At 42.8% G+C, this 20,943-nt stretch overlaps 1 protein-coding gene across 1 annotated transcript; it reads left to right on the forward strand.

Moving 5' to 3' along the window:
- Positions 1–459: 459 nt before the first annotated feature.
- On the forward strand, positions 460–20,043 carry hsd17b1 (hydroxysteroid (17-beta) dehydrogenase 1). The gene is made up of 6 exons (XM_028818922.2): positions 460–823; positions 7,756–7,917; positions 8,397–8,576; positions 12,069–12,162; positions 12,299–12,482; positions 19,073–20,043. The coding sequence occupies exons 1-6, from the start codon at positions 727–729 to the stop codon at positions 19,232–19,234; spliced, it is 879 nt and encodes a 292-aa protein (XP_028674755.1). The 5' UTR covers positions 460–726; the 3' UTR covers positions 19,235–20,043.
- The last annotated feature ends 900 nt before the right edge of the window (positions 20,044–20,943 follow it).

Genomic DNA, 20,943 nt, shown 5'->3' on the forward strand with positions numbered 1-20,943 from the left:
CTGAGTCCGGCTCCTTGAATGGAGTGAGGCGGCCCCTTTTATCCTGCCCTGGATGTGCTCCAGCAACACTTCCTTGTGTGGTGGAAGTGCTGCCCTTGCACCCAGAAGCACTCCGGGCGTACATTGTTCCTACTTGGGCAGCACCCCCTGGTGTGGCGGAAGTGCTGTTGTCTTTGGCTCAGGAACCATCCAGGCGCCCCCTGGTGGTGACCACGATCCTCCACCGGGCTAAGCTTCCCAGCTCCGTGGTCCTGATGGAATCCAGAGGGGCTCCCCTCTTACGTCCTTGGGGGGTATTCTGGGTTCTAGGTGTCCCAGTGGGGCAAGATCCCTGGCCATCTGCCACAACATATATGAGAAATTTGAACCCTAGTCCTTTGGTGGAGAGCTGAAACACATCATTAGGAGAGGAGAGGCCCCTCCGAGACAGGAAGGACAGCCCTACTTCCCACCTCATTGATACGTGTGACCCAGGGTTAACGTGAATGTTCATCATGGAGGCCAAGAGAGCCTTCCAAGGAGAGAGAGAGGTGCCATTCGTCACCACCTTCCTGCTCATCAAGCCATTCCTGTCTGCACAGATGGGGACGCCTGCAAATCTAGGAATGCAGCAACAACACAATATCTGCCTGTGAACGACCTTGGGCCAACTCTAAAGACTAAATAACCCAGGAGGGTGTGCTCTGCGCCAGTCACCCCGTGGAGCACAGTTTGTGACGGGGAGCCATGGAGAAAGCAGTGGTCCTTATAACCGGGTGCTCTTCGGGCATCGGCCTGGGACTGGCAGTGAGGCTCGCCTACGACTCCTCGGGGGCCTTTAAAGGTTTGTTGCCTTTTTTTTTTTATACTAATTCTTAAGTCTCACACATTCTGCTTTTCTTCACTTCACTAAAATAATTTAAACTCTATACACAGGACAATTTTTATACTTCTAGTAGTACTAGAACTGATGATAATCCATCCAGCTTCTAAACCTGCTTTATTCTCAGCTGGGGCATGAGAAAGCTGGAGCCAATCTGAGCAAGCGAGTGGGCACAAAGCAGGAACAATCACTAACCCTCCAGTCCATCGGAGGATGAACACACGCACACACATTAGGGCGAACTTAGCCAAACCATCCATCCATCTACCTTATTTTTAAATCTGCTTTATCCTGATCAGGGTCGTGGGAAAGCTGGAGCCAATCCAGGCAGGCATCGGGAACAAGGCAGGAAGTCCATCACAGGGTGAACACACACACATTGGGGCTAACTAAGCCAAACCATACATTTTCCAAACCTGTTTATCCTGAGTGGGTTCATGGGGAAGCTGGAGCCGATCCCAGCCACAGCAGGGCACAAGGCAGGAACAATCCCTGGATGGGGTGCCAGACCATTGCAGGATGAGCACAAACACGTACACATCAAGGGCAATTTAATATCGCCAATCCACCCCATAAGCACATCTTTGGATTGTGGGATATAATAAGAACAACAACAATAAGATTATGAAAATAATAATCATTTTTGACTGGTATGGGATTTAAAGATATTACTTTAGATAGAGAGAAATGAGAGGCTCTATACAACAGACAGATAGATATAAAAGGCACTATATAATAGATAGATAGATAGATAGATAGATAGAGGATCGGATTGCCGGAGCCAATCCCAGCCAACACAGGATGCAAGGCAGGAAACAAACCCTGGACAGGACGCCAGCCCACCGTAGTATATAACATACAGATACATATAAAAGGCACCATATGTTAGATAGATAGACGGGAAAGGCACTATATCAAAGATAGATGGATAGGCACTACATGATAGAAGATAGATAGATAGATATGAAAGGTAAAATATAATATAGACAGATAGATATGAAAGGCACTATATCATAGATAGATAGATATATAGATGTGAAAGGTAATATATAACATAGACAGATAGATATGAAAGGCACTATATCATAGATAGATAGATATATAGATGTGAAAGGTAATATATAACATAGACAGATAGATATGAAAGGCACTATATCATAGATAGATAGATATATAGATGTGAAAGGTAATATATCATAGATAGATAGATGTAAAAGGCACTACATAGATAGATAGATAGATGTGAATTGCACTATATCGTAGACAGACAGACAGGCAGAACTTTATTTGTCCTCAGGGGGAAATTTTGCTTTTTACAGAAGCTCTTTAAATAGCTAAATATGTAAAGGGGTAGATAAGTAATAAATATATAAATATACATACACACTTTAGTCAGAACGCACAACTGGAGTAACTATCCATCCATCCATTTTCCAACCCGCTGAATCCGAACACAGGGTCACGGGGGTCTGCTGGAGCCAATCCCAGCCAACACAGGGCACAAGGCAGGAAACAATCCTGGGCAGGGTGCCAACCCACCGCAGGACACACACAAACACACCCACACACCAAGCACACACTAGGGCCAATTTAGAAACGCCAATCCACCTAACCAGCATGTCTTTGGACTGTGGGAGGAAACCGGAGTGCCCGGAGGAAACCCACGCAGACACGGGGAGAACATGCAAACTCCACGCAGGGAGGACCCAGGAAGCGAACCCAGGTCCCCAGGTCTCCCAACTGCGAGGCAGCAGCGCTACCCACTGCGCCACCGTGCCGCCCGTAACTATAAAACAAAAAATATTAAAAAGAAAGAAAAATTCTGATACAAAGAAACTCTGATTACCCGCACACCCAATTTAAATTTGTACCCTGTTTGTACTGAGATCCCCACCTACACTTTGCTGTATGCCTTTCTGGTGGTCTCTTGTGTTTTCTCTGTTCTTCCAAATCCCACTGTACTTTCTTAAGACATTTCGGGAATGCCTCACTGTTTTGATTTTTCTGGGGCTCCCAGTCTCTTACTTCCTTTTTCACTTGTTCTTTCCCACATAATCCTTTTTTCTCCTTTTGTTTTTTTTCTTCTCCTCTGTCTCTGTCTTCTTTCCCGCTGTGTTCACGCGCTGATCAGTTAGCTGCAGCCTCGAGCTGGAATTCCCCTCTACGGTGTCTTTGGAGTTGTGGAAAACCTCTTATAATTTGAATATATCAGGAGAATATATCAGTCAATATATAACTGGCAAACCTCAGAACGGCTTGTCTGCAGTCAATATGAGAGCAGCTGTGACCCTGTATCCATGTAAGGTTTTTTTTTTAATATATTTTTTCTGTCCTTTTCTTTTATTTTCGGTTCCACCTTCCCTGTAATAATTTTCTTCATCCACTGGAGGGATGCAAGGACTTAAGTGGCAGCTAAGGGGTTAGATTTCATTGGGTGGGTTCTTTATTATGAGTCTATGAACACTGCATTTTACAATTGATTGCAGTCATAATTTGTACTTTTTACTTAATCAAAATAACAATATGTATTATTATCTATTTATTGCATGTGGTATCGTTGCTGCTTATCTGTATATCTATTTACCCCATGCAGTGAATGCTTGTGAACTGGACAACTGGGTACTAAAATCTATTGATAGCTGCATTAAAGCATTATAATAATCATCATCAAAATACTTATTATTATTACTGGTTGTTGTTGGTATTCTTCTTATAATTAATTATTATTATTTATTAATTATTGGGTGGTGCTCTGGTGGCTCTGCTGCCTCACAGTTAGGAGACTGGGGATCATGCCCAAGGGTGGAGTTTCCATGTTCTCTCCATGTCGGTGTGGATTTCCTTCTGGTGGTCCAGTTTCCTCCCACAGCCCAAACTCCAAAGACATGCAGGTGAGGTGAACTGGAGATGCTAATTTGGATCCTGATGTGTTGTGTGTGTTCACCTTGTGATGCACTGCCGTCCTATCCAGGGACCTTGCTTATAAAACTTTGCATGGATTTCGAGCGTGGAAATATGCGTACTGCAAAAAAAGTAATAATAATAATAATTAGATTTATAAAATCTGGCGTGCGCACATCTCTGAAGTTTGCCTTTTTTAAATCACAATTCTACTGTAAGTGCGCCTCAAACTCCGCCCTGAAAAATTCATATATGGGGCATGCTAATCCACCTCATGCATATGCAATTACGATGGTGCAGAACTTCATTGGCTGGAAGAGCAGTTTCTCCCGCCTGACACGTTGAGACTCCGCCCCTGCATTCAAGAGTATCTGGTTGTGCTCAACAACTGAGAACGCGAGGCCATGTGCGTCCTTATAGCGCCTCTCCTCTGTGTTTTAGGAGTCAGGAAGAAGGCTAAGGTGCGAGCGTCTGAGCGGGTATAGCCACTACCACCTGACACTGTAATGACGTGATTGCTGTTATAACAAACAGCACATGCCACGTGAAACACAAAAAGCCAGCCATCACGTACAGCACCATCACATCTGTCAAAACGACGTTGCCTCAAAATAAATGAATCGCGGGTTGGCCCAGGACACTGAGAGATAACGTTTGCCAGACACATCTTGGCATTACAGTTGACTCGTGCATTAATGTAATGTCAGTGCTTACGGATAACAACAGCAGCTTCCTTCTCGCTAGATACACTTATTGTAATATGAAGGCAGTCAAGTGATCCGATTTCTTTAGGACAAACGGACAGGGCTGCAAATTGTCTTGTTTATGTTTGCAAAACCCTGCTATCTGTTATGTATTTGCACCCACACCATACGACACCTGGATATTTCCAGCATAGCAGACAGAAACTCTCATTCATAACTGTGCTTCAAAAATGTATTTAATTGAAATAGCTGTTTTCATATCGCTGTTTTGGATTTTATGTCCTATTTTATGAACCGATTATTTCAAGAGAGTCCTCCCTGAGTGGAGTTTGCATGTTTTCCCCGTGCTCCGATTGGCTCCAGCAGACCCCCGTAACCCTGTAGTTAGGATATAGCGGGTTGGATAATGGATGGATGGACGGATTATTTCAAGAGGAAAACGAAGAAACGCTTTGGCAGATTGAGTCAAGCTCCCCGCCGCGGCAAGCAGGATGAGGTGGTGTGGCTAACTGTGACCCACCCACTTCTTACCATCCGAACGAGGATAACGTTATACAGGTATATGAAATTCTGAGCTGGGTCCAGCTGCAAACCTCTGCAGCTCCGCGATTCAGAAGCTCCGCTGGACAGCCAATTGGATTGCAGGTTTTTGTCATTTGGTTTACTTGAGTCAGATAACTCCTCCTATACCCTAATCTTAACCATAGTGTAACCAGGTGTTATCACTGACGTATAATATAAAGAGACAACCAACTCGATGAATTGGAGTTCTGAGTGTCCGCACTTGGACAAGAGAGTCTATTGGAGAAATTCTAACCCCGACTTTGCTTGTCCACGCCCTCCGTTTCCGCCCCCACTCAACACTGTCTCGAGTGCACTCGTGATTGGGCACGCCTTTTTTCCCTATCATTGACGCCCCTTTACCCACCTTTTGACGCTGATTGGTCATTTGATTAATTTTAGTTGCAAATGATTAAAGCGCGGTCCCAAATCGAAATGCAATACAGTACATGCTTGTTGTTGTGACGCGCGATCTACGGACATGAATGAGAATGCAATACGCTATTGTGTTCCACTTAATTGTTGTATATGATTGTTCAATAATGCTTTTGTCGATTACTTTATGTTCAGGTATTGATTGCTATGGTCTGCAGGCCCGGTTCTAGAGGCGAAGCTGCCATCGTGCCATTTAATTTCAGCCGCCCCCTCGCCCTATAATACCTTCACTCGATTTCTAAATCAATGTATTTAAAATTAAAAATTTTCGCAATAGCCTTAATGTCAAAAAAAAATTAAAGAAAATTGCTTCGTAGGTAGAAGAAAACTTGACTTACGCATTTAACGAATCGGCGACAAGCTTAATTAATTCATCAGCAAAATTCCGAAAATAGAGCGAGTGCCGACTATAGATTTAATTTTCTTGAAAAAGGCGTCGCCTCATATTCTCGCAAATACAAAATTTAGCAAAAGTCTGTTTCTTCACATCACACCTGTGAATGATATTTACTGTATAGGAAAACAAAATATGAGGTGCAGCATGGTAGCGCAGTTGGTAGCGCTGCTGCCTCGCAGTTGGGAGACCTGGGTTCGCTTCCCGGGCCCTCCCTGTGTGGAGTTTGCATGTTCTCCCCGTGTCTGCGTGGGTTCCCTCCGGGCGCTCCGGTTTCCTCTCACAGTCCGAAGACATGCAGGTTAGGTGGATTGGCGATTCTAACTTGGGCCTAGTGTGTGCTTGTGTTTGTGTGTGTCCTGCGGTGGGTTGGCACCCTCCAGCAGACCCCCGTGACCCTGTGTTCGGATTCAGCGGGTTGGAAAATGGATGGATGGATAATTATTCCATTAAATAAAATATTATATTAAATTTAAATTGCACTCTCCTTGCTTTCTTACTTGCAAGTTCGCCATCTAAGTTAATTTCTTGTGACAACTCTTTCTCTATTGCAATTAAACCTAAATTTCTCAATCTCTCTTGGCACATCGGCGATCATAAGTAAGTTTTTCTTTGATGCAAGTTACCGACATTCGACGGGAAAAGACGAGCCCCGCGCCGAGCCTGCGTTTTGTTGAGGGCGGCCGAACACAGGGCCTGATGGTCTGCGTCTTTTGGGACGTATGACATCCTGAGGGAAAGGGTGTGGTTTTAAAAAAGAACGCTGTACGGAGAGTTGGTTAAACAGGGTTCAAAATAAACAGCATTCGAAACGTCATTCTGAGTGTGTCGCTACTTCAACCTAAATAACATTGCATTAATACTGACAATAAAACTGCGTGCTGTGGTGACAAGCGATCGATCCATTTATTCTGTTATTTGTGTTTATTTGTGCAGTCGCTTTCTTCATCGGTCGATCCGCCTTCCTCCGCCTCGTCACTTCGCTCCTTTTATTATTGCAGCTTTCAACAGGTAGCATTGTTGGTTGGCCTGAGGCAAATTAATGTGTGGAAGTTGGAAATACTGGGAGCTTTTTCAGCTATATTGCGCGCTCCAACTCACCTGATATGTGCTTTTAATTTTCTAGCAGGGTGCCATGCTGGGGACATGATGTGTTTATGCAATCAACCTGTCAACTTTTTGACTTTCAAAACTGCATTCTCCGTAATATATTTCTATTTGGATGCACCTGAATGTTGTGAAATAGACATTTTTTAGTCATCTTTGTGGGGCCCCTAGTAGGGTGGGACACAGGATGAGGACCTGTGGGTCTGTCTGACGTTTCTTCCAGTTATGCTTCAAACTAGCATTTGTACAGTACAGTATTCCATCCATCCATCCATTTTCCAACCCGTTGAATCCGAACACAGGGTCACGGGGGTCTGCTGGAGCCAATCCCAGCCAACACAGGGCACAAGGCAGGAACCAATCCTGGGCAGGGTGCCAACCCACCGCAGGACCAGTACAGTATTTAGAATTCTAATTTTTTCCCACAAGGTGGCGCTTCACCAGACCAACGGAGATGGCAGCGAGGTATCAATTTACATGACCACGCCCCCTTTCCGCTCCACTACCCCAGTTTTTGACACACGAAGCTCGTTAATCTTGGCTGCACTCTAAATCGGACCCCTTGCTATTTTGCCCCTCCTGAGACACACGTTTAAATCGAGTGTAGATGTTAGGTGGTTAAAGTCACATTTACTGTTAAATCCCCAGCCAGTGAGTTAAGATGCCCACCATTTTGATGCAAAGAGCTCTTTCAGCGGCTCACGCACAGAAGCGTCAAAACAGCTGGATGAGTTTATTGTCTCTGTCTTCCTTTTCATTTAATTAATTAATTTTTTTATTTAAATCTGTAGTGTATGCCACAATGAGGGATCTGTCCAAGAAAGAGCGTCTCCTGGAGTGTGTGCGTGGTGGTCATGAAGACACCCTGAAGATCCTGCAGATGGACATCACCGATCAGAAGTCCATTCTGGCAGTCAAGCAGAACATTGAGGAAAAACGAGTCGATATTTTAGGTGATAATAATATGGAGAGGCCCAGGGTGGGTTTAAAGGAGCAGCAAAAAAAGATCAGGCAAAAACAATCTGGCTTTAGAACAGCACAAAACGCATGAAGACAAGACCACCATATATTTAAAAATTCCTGAGAACATTTGAATTATGTGACAACCAACTTGTCCCAGTGCAGGACCACTCACAGGATGGTTGTGTGTGTGTAGCCCTAACTCCAATGGCTTCATTTCTTTTAAAGTTGGTTACCAAAATTTAACAAATGTACACTTGGGTGGAAGAGTTGTCCTTCAGCTGGGCCAAGTTCAGGATCATTTCTGTCCAAGGGGTAATCATGTCCTTTTAGTAAGTCTGAGGAGAAGGGGAGAAAGGAAACAATTATGTGATGTCCTTTCCATCCATTTTCCAACCCGCTGAATCCGAACACAGGGTCACGGGGGTGATGTCCTTTCCAATATCTAAAATGATCATCTGTTCAATTTCAGTGTGCAATGCTGGTGTGGGGCTCTTGGGACCCCTGGAGCTCCTCACCCAAGACACGATGCAACAGATCCTTGATGTCAACCTGTTTGGGACAATCCGCACCATCCAAACCTTCCTGCCGGAAATGAAGGCCCGTCGGTCGGGGAGGATCATAGTGACGGGCAGCTTGGGAGGCCTTCAGGGTAAGACCTCTCTGTGGAGGTGATGGTGGGAAGGTGCTGTGAGTTGTTCTTTGGTTATGTCCAATCAAACAACTAGCAATATTTAAGTAATATATCAAATATATATGATTCCAGCATGCAGGTGCATAATCATTGGTAAATCAAGTTTATTTGGTACTTTCTGTGCAGAATAGCAACTCAGAGAATTTTGCATGTATGGTATGTACAACAACAGATGGTGCATCACAAACATTTGCAGTCATAAAATTCATTGCATTTGTCATTCCAACAGGTGGTGCATCACAAACATTAAGAGTCATAAAATTCATTGCATTTATCATTCCATCGGATGGCACATCACAAACATTTGCAGTAATAAGTCCATTGCATTTGTCAGTCCAATAGATGGTGCATCACAAACATTTGCGGTCATAAAATTAATTGCATTTGTCATTCCAAAGGATGGTGCATCACAAACATTTGCAGTCATAAAATGTGTTGTGTTTGTCACTCCATCAGATGGCGCATCACAAACATTTGCAGTAATAAGTCCATTCCATTTGAGATTCCAACAGATGGTGCATCACAAACATTTGCAGTCATAAAATGTGTTGTGTTTGTCATTCCAACAGATGGTGCATCACAAACATTTGCAGTCATAAAATTCATTGCATTTGTCATTCCAACAGGTGGTGCATAACAAACATTTGCAATACTAAAATGCGTTACATTTGTCAGTCCAACAGATGGTGCATCACAAACATTTGCAAAGTATATTGCATTTGTCATTCCAACAGATGGTGCATCACAAACATTTGCAGTCATAAAATGTTTTGTGTTTGTCATTCCAACAGGTGGTGCATCACAAACATTTGCAGTATTAAGTCCATTGCATTTGTCAATCTAACAAATGGCGCATCACAAACATTTGCAAAGTCCATTGCATTTGTTATTCCAACAGATGGTGCATCACAAACATTTGCAGTACTAAAATGCATTGCATTTGTCATTTCAATAGATGGCGCATCACAAACATTTGCAAAGTCCATTGCATTTGTCATTCTAACAGATGGCGCATCACAAACATTTGCAAAGTCCATTGCATTTGTTATTCCAACAGATGATGCACCACAAACATTAAGAGAAGCATTCAAGTACAGAGCTGCACCACAGGTCTGCACCAGAAGTTTCAGAGTGAAAATGATGTCAGCTATGCACAAAATAGAAGAGACAGTTCTCAAAAGTCAACAAAACACAAAAGGAAATTGTTTGTGTTTCCATTGAGGGATCATCTGGAATTAAAAATGGCGACAGGTGTCGGTTCTGTTATTTCAGATTCGTGTTAGAAGGTGATGGGAGCGAGTGAATACAACAGAGGCAAGGCAAACTCCCTATACGTTGGCAGAGGTTACCCCTATTAGGAATATCTTTGAAATCGGCTGTGGGTATAAAATTTTAGGGTGGGCAGCACAACATTCATGGAATTATGCAGCACAGTAGGCTCCCTTGTGCCCCCTGTTGTAGCATAGCAGTCCCGATCGAGAAGCGCATAGCTGTCACGATTTATAAACCGGCTACCTGTGCGGAGTACGGGGACGTTACCGAGAATGTTGGTGTGAGCCAAACTAGCGTTCTCAGGTGTGTCAGGCGATACGCCACTTTACCTGGTGTGGAAGAAGCATGGTAGATGTCCCAGCGCAGCTACGAGGTACACAAAATACCTCAGAGGTGTGTGGTGTAGTCGACGGCACCAAGTGACGGTTATCGGGATTGTGTTAACAGGAAAGGCGGGGCAGTTGTTGCTCTGCAGGCGGTCGTTGACGGCAGATTAATGACCAGGGACATTTGTGTTGGGTCACCCGCTAGTACAATACAATACAGTTTATTTTTGTATAGCCCAAATTCACACAGGAACTGCCGCAAAGGGCTTTAACAGGCCCTGTCTCTTGACAGCCCCCCAGCCTTGACTCTCTAAGAAGACAAGGAAAAACTCCCAAAAAAAACTTGTTGGAAAAAATGGAAGAAACCTTGGGAAAGGCGGTTCAAAGAGAGACCCTTTTCCAGGTAGGTTGGGCGTGCAGTGGGTGTCAAAAGAAAAAGGGGGTCAATACAATACAATACACAGAACAGAACAAATCCTCAATACAGTATAAAATAAAAAGTTTTTTTAGAAGTAAAAAAATTAAACATTTTAGAAGTAATTTTAGAAGTACGGAGCAGAATTTAACAGTAGATGATATCACATAATAAGATTTGGATATTGCTCGCTAGTGCTCGTGATGCGGCTGTATTCGTGTCATGTGACCTAAATGCAAAAAAAAAACAGTTTCTATTGCAGTTTTGCGGATTATTGCTTTGTCGAATCGCCTGAAAAAAATCACCTTAAGCGACTGTATACATTTTTTAGAGAGTTTTGAGAGTGTTTTTCCAAATTCACGTGGGTCTGTTACCGTTTTTTTGTTTCGCGTTTTCAAAATGTGCATTAAGTATAGGTGGATGGAAACGCGGCTAGTGTCCTGCCTCAGAAGAGACGAGAACTTGATTAGAGAAGAACCGGTGAGATACGCGTCAAAGGAAAGCAAAACAAGTAATAAAAATATCGAGCAAAACCCAGACGAGAGGCAAGAGTCGAAGTCAAAAACTGTCAAGGAGTCAAAACCAAGAAAAGCGCGAAGAGTAGCAAATAAGAGCCATTTAGCTTTTAAGGTAGACCGGATAAAGCAATGAGCACCCAGCTGACCTTGTCGCACCAATGAACCGCGACCCGACGGATCCAAAATTTGGCAGCATTAGGAAAACCTGAAAATGACGTAAAATATGGTAAAATATATCAACTTTAATTAGAAGTGAGCACAAGCCCGAAAATTAAACCTGATCATCACACCCAGCATTTCAGCTCTGCAACCTTGTGCAACATTCATCGCATCTGATATAACGCCTTTCACATCCATCCATCTATCTAATTTACTGTATATAGCCCCTTTTATATCTATCTATTATATAGTGCCTTAAATGTCTATCTATCTATAGTGCCTTTCATATCTATCTGTTTCATTGTGGTGTAGTGGTAGTGCTGCTGCTTTACAGTAAGAAGATTGTGGCTTCACTTCCCGGGTCCTCCCTGCATGGAGAATGCTTTGAGTAGTGAGAAAGTGCTATATAAATGTAAATCATAATTATTATCTATCTATTATATAGTGCCTTTCATATCTATCTATCTATCTATTATATAACACCTTATATGTCTATCTATCATATACAGTAGTGCCATTCATATCTATCTATATACTGTATATTATATAGGGCCTTACATGTCTATATCTATCTATCTATCTATTATATAGTGCCTTTCATATTTATCTATGTATATCTATTATATAGTGCCTTTCTAAACATTTGGCTTGTTACACAATTTAAAGGCAATGCTACCAAATTTTAACAAAGTGTAAACATCTGATTTTATCTATTTATGTTTTTTTTCCTCCTTGTCCTCCGTGTCTCCCATCTCTACAGGATTCCCATTCAATGACGTCTACTGTGCCAGCAAGTTTGCCGTCGAAGGCCTCTGTGAGAGCTTGGCGATCCAGCTTCACCACTTCAACATTCAGTAAGTATGGCCAGCTGTTGCCATTTGACCTGTTAGGAGACATGGCACCAATCAGTCCAGGGCTGTCATGAACCTCTCGCTCATCATGTGTCTGGTCTGCTGCCCCCCCCCCCCACCCCCATTTGTGCACTTGCAGCATCAGCCTCATTGAATGTGGCCCAGTCAACACCAATTTTATGGCAAACCAGCATAAGACCAGCCCCAAAGAGAGCGAGCTGCAGAAGATTGATGCCAAAACCAAGGCCCTCTACCAGGCCTACATCCAGCACTGCCAGAGAATATTCCAGGATGACATGCAGGACACCGAGAATGTCGTTCAGGTCAGTGGTGACGTGCGACTCCACCAGTCGGTCAGTCCATTTTGATTTTGTATATCAGCTTTCACAGTGACATTTTTATTACTAAAATGTTTGTGATGTGCCACGGAATGATAAATGCAATGCATATGTCTCTGTTATATGCCTATTGGTATGGAAGATGTAAAAGCATTGTGAATGTTTGTGATGCACCATCTGTTGAAATTTCTGTTATATACCGTTTGGTATATGGAGTTTGTAAAAGCATTGTGAATGTTTCTTATTCACCATCTGTTGGAATGACAAATGCAATACATATACAGTGGTGTGAAAAACTATTTGCCCCCTTCCTGATTTCTTATTCTTTTGCATGTTTGTCACACAAAATGTTTCTGATCATCAAACACATTTAACCATTAGTCAAATATAACACAAGTAAACACAAAATGCAGTTTGTAAATGGTGGTTTTTATTATTTAGGGAGAAAAAAAAATCCAAACCTACATGGCCCTGTGTGAAAAACTAATTGCCCCCTGAACCTAATAACTGGTTGGGCCACCCTTAGCAGCAATAACTGCAATCAAGCGTTTGCGATAACTTGCAATGAGTCTTTGACAGCGCTCTGGAGGAATTTTGGCCCACTCATCTTTGCAAAATTGTTGTAATTCAGCTTTATTTGAGGGTTTTCTAGCATGAACCGCCTTTTTAAGGTCATGCCATAGCATCTCAATTGGATTCAGGTCAGGACTTTGACTAGGCCACTCCAAAGTCTTCATTTTGTTTTTCTTCAGCCATTCAGAGGTGGATTTACTGGTGTGTTTTGGGTCATTGTCCTGTTGCAGCACCCAAGATCGCTTCAGCTTGAGTTGCCGAACAGATGGCCGGACATTCTCCTTCAGGATTTTTTGGTAGACAGTAGAATTCATGGTTCCATCTATCACAGCAAGCCTTCCAGGTCCTGAAGCAGCAAAACAACCCCAGACCATCACACTACCACCACCATATTTTACTGTTGGTATGATGTTCTTTTTCTGAAATGCTGTGTTCCTTTTACGCCAGATGTAACGGGACATTTGCCTTCCAAAAAGTTCAACTTTTGTCTCATCAGTCCACAAGGTATTTTCCCAAAAGTCTTGGCAATCATTGAGATGTTTCTTAGCAAAATTGAGACGAGCCCTAATGTTCTTTTTGCTTAACAGTGGTTTGCGTCTTGGAAATCTGCCATGCAGGCCGTTTTTGCCCAGTCTCTTTCTTATGGTGGAGTCGTGAACACTGACCTTAATTGAGGCAAGTGAGGCCTGCAGTTCTTTAGACGTTGTCCTGGGGTCTTTTGTGACCTCTCGGATGAGTCGTCTCTGCGCTCTTGGGGTAATTTTGGTCGGCCGGCCACTCCTGGGAAGGTTCACCACTGTTCCATGTTTTTGCCATTTGTGGATAATGGCTCTCACTGTGGTTTGCTGGAGTCCCAAAGCTTTAGAAATGGCTTTATAACCTTTACCAGACTGATAGATCTCAATTACTTCTGTTCTCATTTGTTCCTGAATTTCTTTGGATCTTGGCATGATGTCTAGCTTTTGATGTGCTTTTGGTCTACTTCTCTGTGTCAGGCAGTTCCTATTTAAGTGATTTCTTGATTGAAACAGGTGTGGCAGTAATCAGGCCTGGGGGTGGCTACGGAAATTGAACTCAGGTGTGATACACCACAGTTAGGTTATTTTTTAACAAGGGGGCAATTACTTTTTCACACAGGGCCATGTAGGTTTGGATTTTTTTTCTCCCTAAATAATACAAACCATCATTTAAAAACTGCATTTTGTGTTTACTTGTGTTATATGTGACTAATGGTTAAATGTGTTTGATGATCAGAAACATTTTGTGTGACAAACATGCAAAAGAATAAGAAATCAGGAAGGGGGCAAATAGTTTTTCCCACCACTGTATCTCTGTTATATGCCATTTGGTATGGGATTTGCAACTGTAGTGTTAATGTTTGCGCGGCTCTATCTGTTACAATGGCAAATGCTAATTGGTAAGGGATTCATAAAAGCAGCATTAATGGTATATGGAGTTTGTAAAAGCATTATGAATGTTTCTTATTCACCATCTGTTGGAATGACAAGTGCCATGCATTTGTCTCTGTTATATGCCATTGGGTATGGGATTTGTAGAAGCTGTGTTACTGTTTGTGATGTACCATCTCTTGGAGTGGCATACGCAATGCATCTTATTACTAGAAATGTTTGTGATGTGCTGTCTTTTGGAATGGCCGAGACCTAGCAAACAGATGGACATACAGACCAACACAGTGTTATCCATCCTTCCATCCATTATCCAACCCACTATATCTTAACAACGGGGTCACGGGGGTCTGCTGCAGCCAATCCCAGCCAACACAGGGCGCAAGCCCACCGTAGGGATAGAGTGTTATTGCAGCCTGCATTACCTATGAGGTCAGTGATGTGTGCCCTAATATCACATAACGCCCACAACATCAGTCTCAAAATGCCCATCAAATGCCCGGATACTCTATTGTTAAGATTAGGGTTGTGAGAGGATATCTGACTCGGTGGGTGGTTTGTGGCTGATTGTCGCCATACAGTGACCTACGTCACATCTACTGTGGGCTGCAGTTAGACCTAACTCATACGCATACACACAAAGTCACTTCTCCTTTTCTTAAGCTGGATGATAATATATGCCACATAATTTGTGAATAATAAAATTATATACCAGGAAATAATATCAGAGTAATATCATACAAAGTAGGATTGTATTTGTTATACTGATGAATGCAGCAGTCCCAGACTATAAGTGTAATGATATTACCTGCTGGACAATCATGTCTCTACTGACAGACAACAAAGGAAGATTGTATTTCAGTATGATGAGATAATATTATAGCTGATTACATTTGGGGTGATTGGGTCCTCAGAAATAACATCATAAAAATAATAGCACTAGGAGTGGAGTTTTGATATAATTCTGTTCTGAGATTTTCCAGGTACGCTAGACTCCACTCCCTAAACATGGCGCCAGGGACTGCTGATGTCTTGCATGTTGATCAGCGTATACAAGTTAGACCCCCACTGTGCTCTGTACATGTGACGATAAGAACCCTATAAAGGCCATCATTGAGTTCCTTCAGATTAGCATTACACTCATGGAGCCACTTAGTCCAGTCCTAGGTAAGAGGAAGGAGTTGACCCAGAGGTGAGATCTTAATTGTGTCACCATGTTGCTGAGAATCCTCACTCATCAGCCTTTTTATTTTTTCCTTCCTATTTTTACCCCTCAAACTAGGGACGTGCGGTCAGGGGAGGCAGGTGAGGCTCTCATGAAAAGTTAAAAAAAAGTAATAATTAAAAGATAAATTTGTCCACTGGTCTGTGCTATAATTTTTTTTCTGTATTATTCCAATAACTTTAATCATTTTTATAGTCAAAATCGCTGAATTGGCGCATTCCCTGTTTTCTACAGGGGAAACATGCGAGGTGCGGCAGCGACAAGCCTCCCCTCACCTCGGACTGTGCTCTCTTCAGTCACGGGGTTGAGGAGTGCGAGTGGCGCGTGCCTGTTGTTGTCTCTCTCTATGTCGCCAATATAAGGTGTGCAGACACGTTTATTATACACCCTGACTTTCTAATATCTTTAAGGAATGTGTGTGACATATTTAGTCTTGCTGATCGGACATAAAACCGCAGTGAAAGGCACAAAGTGAGGCAGACAGTACCGTACCGCCCTGAAGGGGGCGCATGTGAGCCCAACAGGTGCTCGTCTCTGTTCTTCTACGCAGAGGCGCCAATAAGTTAGCGATATCAGAAAGTCAAGTGCACTGCAGCGCTACGTTTATTTTTATTTTTTTATTCTGACGGGCTGCCAAAATGGAAGATTAAGATTTTTTAACACTAAAGGAAAACAAGGAGGACTTTTACAAGAAAGTGACGGAGATTTTCGTGGAGAAGGATAGGCGCATGGACTTCATTTACAAATAAAGGTAACAACATAAACTGTTTTCAATTTTATAAAAAATGGGATCAGACTAAGAAAAAAACAGTCCAGTATTTAAAAACTAAATTTTGACCTTAAATAAAATATTCTTTTGTTTTTCTTGTTATCTTTTTGTTGAGCAGTCTGTATTAAAATTGATTAAAGCATTAGAATTGAAAGCTATTAAAAACAACTAACAGTTTCAATTAAGGTCGAAATTGAAATCAGTTTTTTGTACACCTTTCATTTGTATTGAATGAGTATGAATTGTGGAATTGCAACGTAAAATTTAGAACACATGGACGGTGAGGAGCAAATGCGCTCTCTCCGCTCTCTCTCTCGCCGCTATAAATGTAACGTTCTTTCTTAGCCAAATATAAACCTCACCTATAATAATAATAATTCATTGCATTTATATAGTGCTTTTCTCAGTACTCAAAGCGCTATCCGTGTGTGTAAAGAATGCTGATAACATATTAAACATAACCAGTAGTCAATGTGCATTTGGCCAATTGAATGGTGAACAAGCGACTCTTTTGGGTTCATATATTTGGAAATCCGACTCTGAAGGAGTCACCAGCCATGAACCTCACCGCACGTCACTGCCTTAGCTCCACCCATTTAAATAATTCAAAGCGGCGCTGCTCTGAGCTGGCACTCTTCAGGTGTGCGGTGTCATATGAGAGGTCCCTTCAGTTTCTGCACACATTTCTCCCGTCCTTTTCTTTGAATTAGCCTCCCTTTATCCCTGCCGGGAGTTTGCCATTGTCAGGCATCCGGTGGCGGTGCACACACAGCCACACACACGTATACACATACACAAACATACATGCACGCACGCACATAAATACACACACACACACATATATGTATATGCACACACACACGTAAATACACACACGCGCACTGTACACATACAGTGCATCCGGAAAGTATTCACAGCGCATCACTTTTTCCACATTTTGTTATGTCACAGCCTTATTCCAAAATGGATCAAATTCATTTTTTTCCTCAGAATTCTACACACAACACCCCATAATGACAACGTGAAAAACGTTTACTTGAGTTTTTTGCAAATTTATTAAAAATAAAAAAAATGAGAAAGCACATGTACATAAGTATTCACAGCCTTTGCCATGAAGCTCGAAATTGAGCTCAGGTGCGTCCTGTTTCCCCTGATCATCCTTGAGATGTTTCTGCAGCTTCATTGGAGTCCACCTGTGGTAAATTCAGTTGACTGGACATGATTTGGAAAGGCACACACCTGTCTATATAAGGTCCACAGTTGACAGTTCATGTCAGAGCACAAACTAAGCATGAAGTCAAAGGAATTGTCTGTAGACCTCTGAGACAGGATTGTCTCGAGGCACAAATCTGGGGAAGGTTACAGAAAAATTTCTGCTGCTTTGAAGGTCCCAATGAGCACAGTGGCCTCCATCATCCGTAAGTGGAAGAAGTTAGAAACCACCAGGACTCTTCCTAGAGCTGGCCGGCCATCTAAACTGAGCGATCGGGGGAGAAGGGCCTTAGTCAGGGAGGTGACCAAGAACCCGATGGTCACTCTGTCAGAGCTCCAGAGGTCCTCTGTGGAAAGTGGAGAACCTTCCAGAAGGACAACCATCTCTGCAGCAATCCACCAATCAGGCCTGTATGGTAGAGTGGCCAGACGGAAGCCACTCCTTAGTTAAAGGCACATGGCAGCCCGCCTGGAGTTTGCCAAAAGGCACCTGAAGGACTCTCAGACCATGAGAAAGAAAATTCTCTGGTCTGATGAGACAAAGATTGAACTCTTTGGTGTGAATGCCAGGCGTCACGTTTGGAGGAAACCAGGCACCGCTCATCACCAGGCCAATACCATCCCTACAGTGAAGCATGGTGGTGGCAGCATCATGCTGTGGAGATGTTTTTCAGCGACAGGAACTGGGAGACTAGTGAGGATAAAGGGAAAGATGACTGCAGCAATGTACAGAGACATCCTGGATGAAAACCTGCTCCAGAGCGCTCTTGACCTCAGACTGGGGTGACGGTTCATCTTTCAGCAGGACAACGACCCTAAGCACACAGCCAAGATATCAAAGGAGTGGCTTCAGGACAACTCTGTGAATGTCCTTGAGTGGCCCAACCAGAGCCCAGACTTGAATCCGATTGAACATCTCTGGAGAGATCTTAAAATGGCTGTGCACCGATGCTTCCCATCCAACCTGATGGAGCTTGAGAGGTGCTGCAAAGAGGAATGGGCGAAACTGGCCAAGGATAGGTGTGCCAAGCTTGTGGCATCATATTCAACAAGACATGAGGCTGGAATTGCTGCCAAAGGGGCATCGACAAAGTATTGAGCAAAGGCTGTGAATACTTATGGAAATGGGATTACTCAGTTTTTTTATTTTTAATAAATTTGCAAAAACCTCAAGTAAACATATTTTCACGTTGTCATTATGGGGTGTTGTGTGCAGAATTCTGAGGAAAAAATTAATTTAATCCATTTTGGAATAAGGCTGTAACATAACAAAATGTGGAGAAAGTGATGTGCTGTGAATACTTTCCGGATGCACTGTACATTCACACACACACACGCGCACTGTACACACACATTCACTCACAACCCTCTCTTTTTCTGCGTTCTGCAGGTATTTCTGGAAGCCATTGCTGCCGAGACCCCCGCCTTGCGCTACTACACCAACACCTCAATGCCCTTCAACAGGCTCAAGCTGTCCTTCCAGGATGGATCCCAGTACATCAAGGCTGCAAGCAAGTTTCTCTTCCCGGATGAACAGCTGACAGACCTCTGAACACTCCAGTCACGGAGGGTCTTTGGAGAGCCCACTCAGACCGAGAGCTTGCGGTTTCCGTCTTGGCATTTAATTATGCTAACTCAAGAAAAAAAAAAACATTCTAGTTAAAGATGGCTGGGAAGTTGTTTGAGAACCTTTAAGTAAAAAGTAATAAGTCCAGGGCATTGAAAAAAATGTAATATGGCGCTACTGTTCCGTTTTGAAAGGCATCTTGTACTTTTGCGCAGAAAGCACGGTGAGCTGATCTTGGCTTTGCTTGCTTGAACTGTAACTTCCACCATTCAGGTCCATCTCCCATTCTGCATCTCTACCACTGCTAGCAAGTGAGGGTGCAAGAGCGACGTCCTGTTGAACCAATGTCATCACCGCCCCTACTATTTCCATTATATCCAACTGCCTGGCCATTTCCGTCCTACTATCACTTTATTTATTTCTTTTTGTGTTGCCCCTTCTACACTGCATCATACAGTATTTTATCATTTTAGACTTTATCTTTATAGGTGTATCTTTTGTATTCCGTGTTGTCCTTGCATGTTGCACCCACACCATCATGACAAATTCCTAGTACGCATTAGTGTACCCGGTCGATAAAGTGAATTCTGATTCAAATTGAACTAAATTCTGCTGCTGCAGAAAAGCCGTCAGCTGATCACCCATTACTTGCTCTTTGAAGTAAAAGAAAAAAAACTTTTCTGTACTAATAAAAATTACATTATTTTTCAGTTTTTGGTAACTTAACCTCCAACAGTTTAGTGCCTACCTTTGTCCCATTTCAGAATATTCACTGGACTTAAGCTCCTTAAGTTTCACTAAAACGGAGGAAAAAAGGGAGTGCTGTAAAACGGTGGATTGGATGATACCAGTCTGTCAACTGGTAGTAACTGATTGTCCACTTGGAAGCTCTCACAATTGTGGTCAATCTGTGTCGTTCTCTCACTCCTGTAAGGGACAGGTGACGACTGTCCTCGACCCTAGGATGGTAAAATAATTGGAAAGCCAAATCTGTATATGTTTACCTCAGGCTCAGCTTTCAATAACGGGGATAGACTTAACGCTGCGCGGCGCATGCGCTTGAGAACGCTGCTGCTACGCAAGCTGAGCACTGTCAGTACTTGCGCGTGTACTTTAAATAAATCTGGAGGATTCCACAAGGTGGCAGTGCGAGACTTCGTCAAGGTGAGAAAACGACTATCTATCTATCTATCTATCTATTTTCCAACCCGCTGAATCCGAACACAGGGTCACGGGGGTCTGCTAGAGCCAATCCCAGCCAACACAGGGCACAAGGCAGGAACCAATCCCGGGCAGGGCGCCAGCCCACCGCAGTCTATCTATCTATCTATTAATTATATTGTGCCTTTCCCACCTCTCTATCTATCTATCTATTAATTATATTGTGCCTTTCCCACCTCTCTATCTATCTATCTATCTATCTATCTGTCTGTCTATTAAATAGTGCCTTTCCTATCTCTATCTATCAATTATATAGTGCCTTTCCTATCTCTATCTATCAATTATATAGTGCCTTTCCTATCTCTATCTATTAATTATATTGTGCCTTTCCTATCTATCTATCTATCTATCTATCTATCTATCTATCTATCTATCTATCTATCTATCTGTCTGTCTGTCTGTCTATTAAATAGTGCCTTTCCCACCTCTCTATCTATCTATCTATCTATCTATCTATTAAATAGTGCCATTCC

The sequence above is a fragment of the Erpetoichthys calabaricus genome, chromosome 14, assembly GCF_900747795.2.
Source record: "Erpetoichthys calabaricus chromosome 14, fErpCal1.3, whole genome shotgun sequence".
NCBI lineage: Eukaryota > Metazoa > Chordata > Cladistia > Polypteriformes > Polypteridae > Erpetoichthys > Erpetoichthys calabaricus.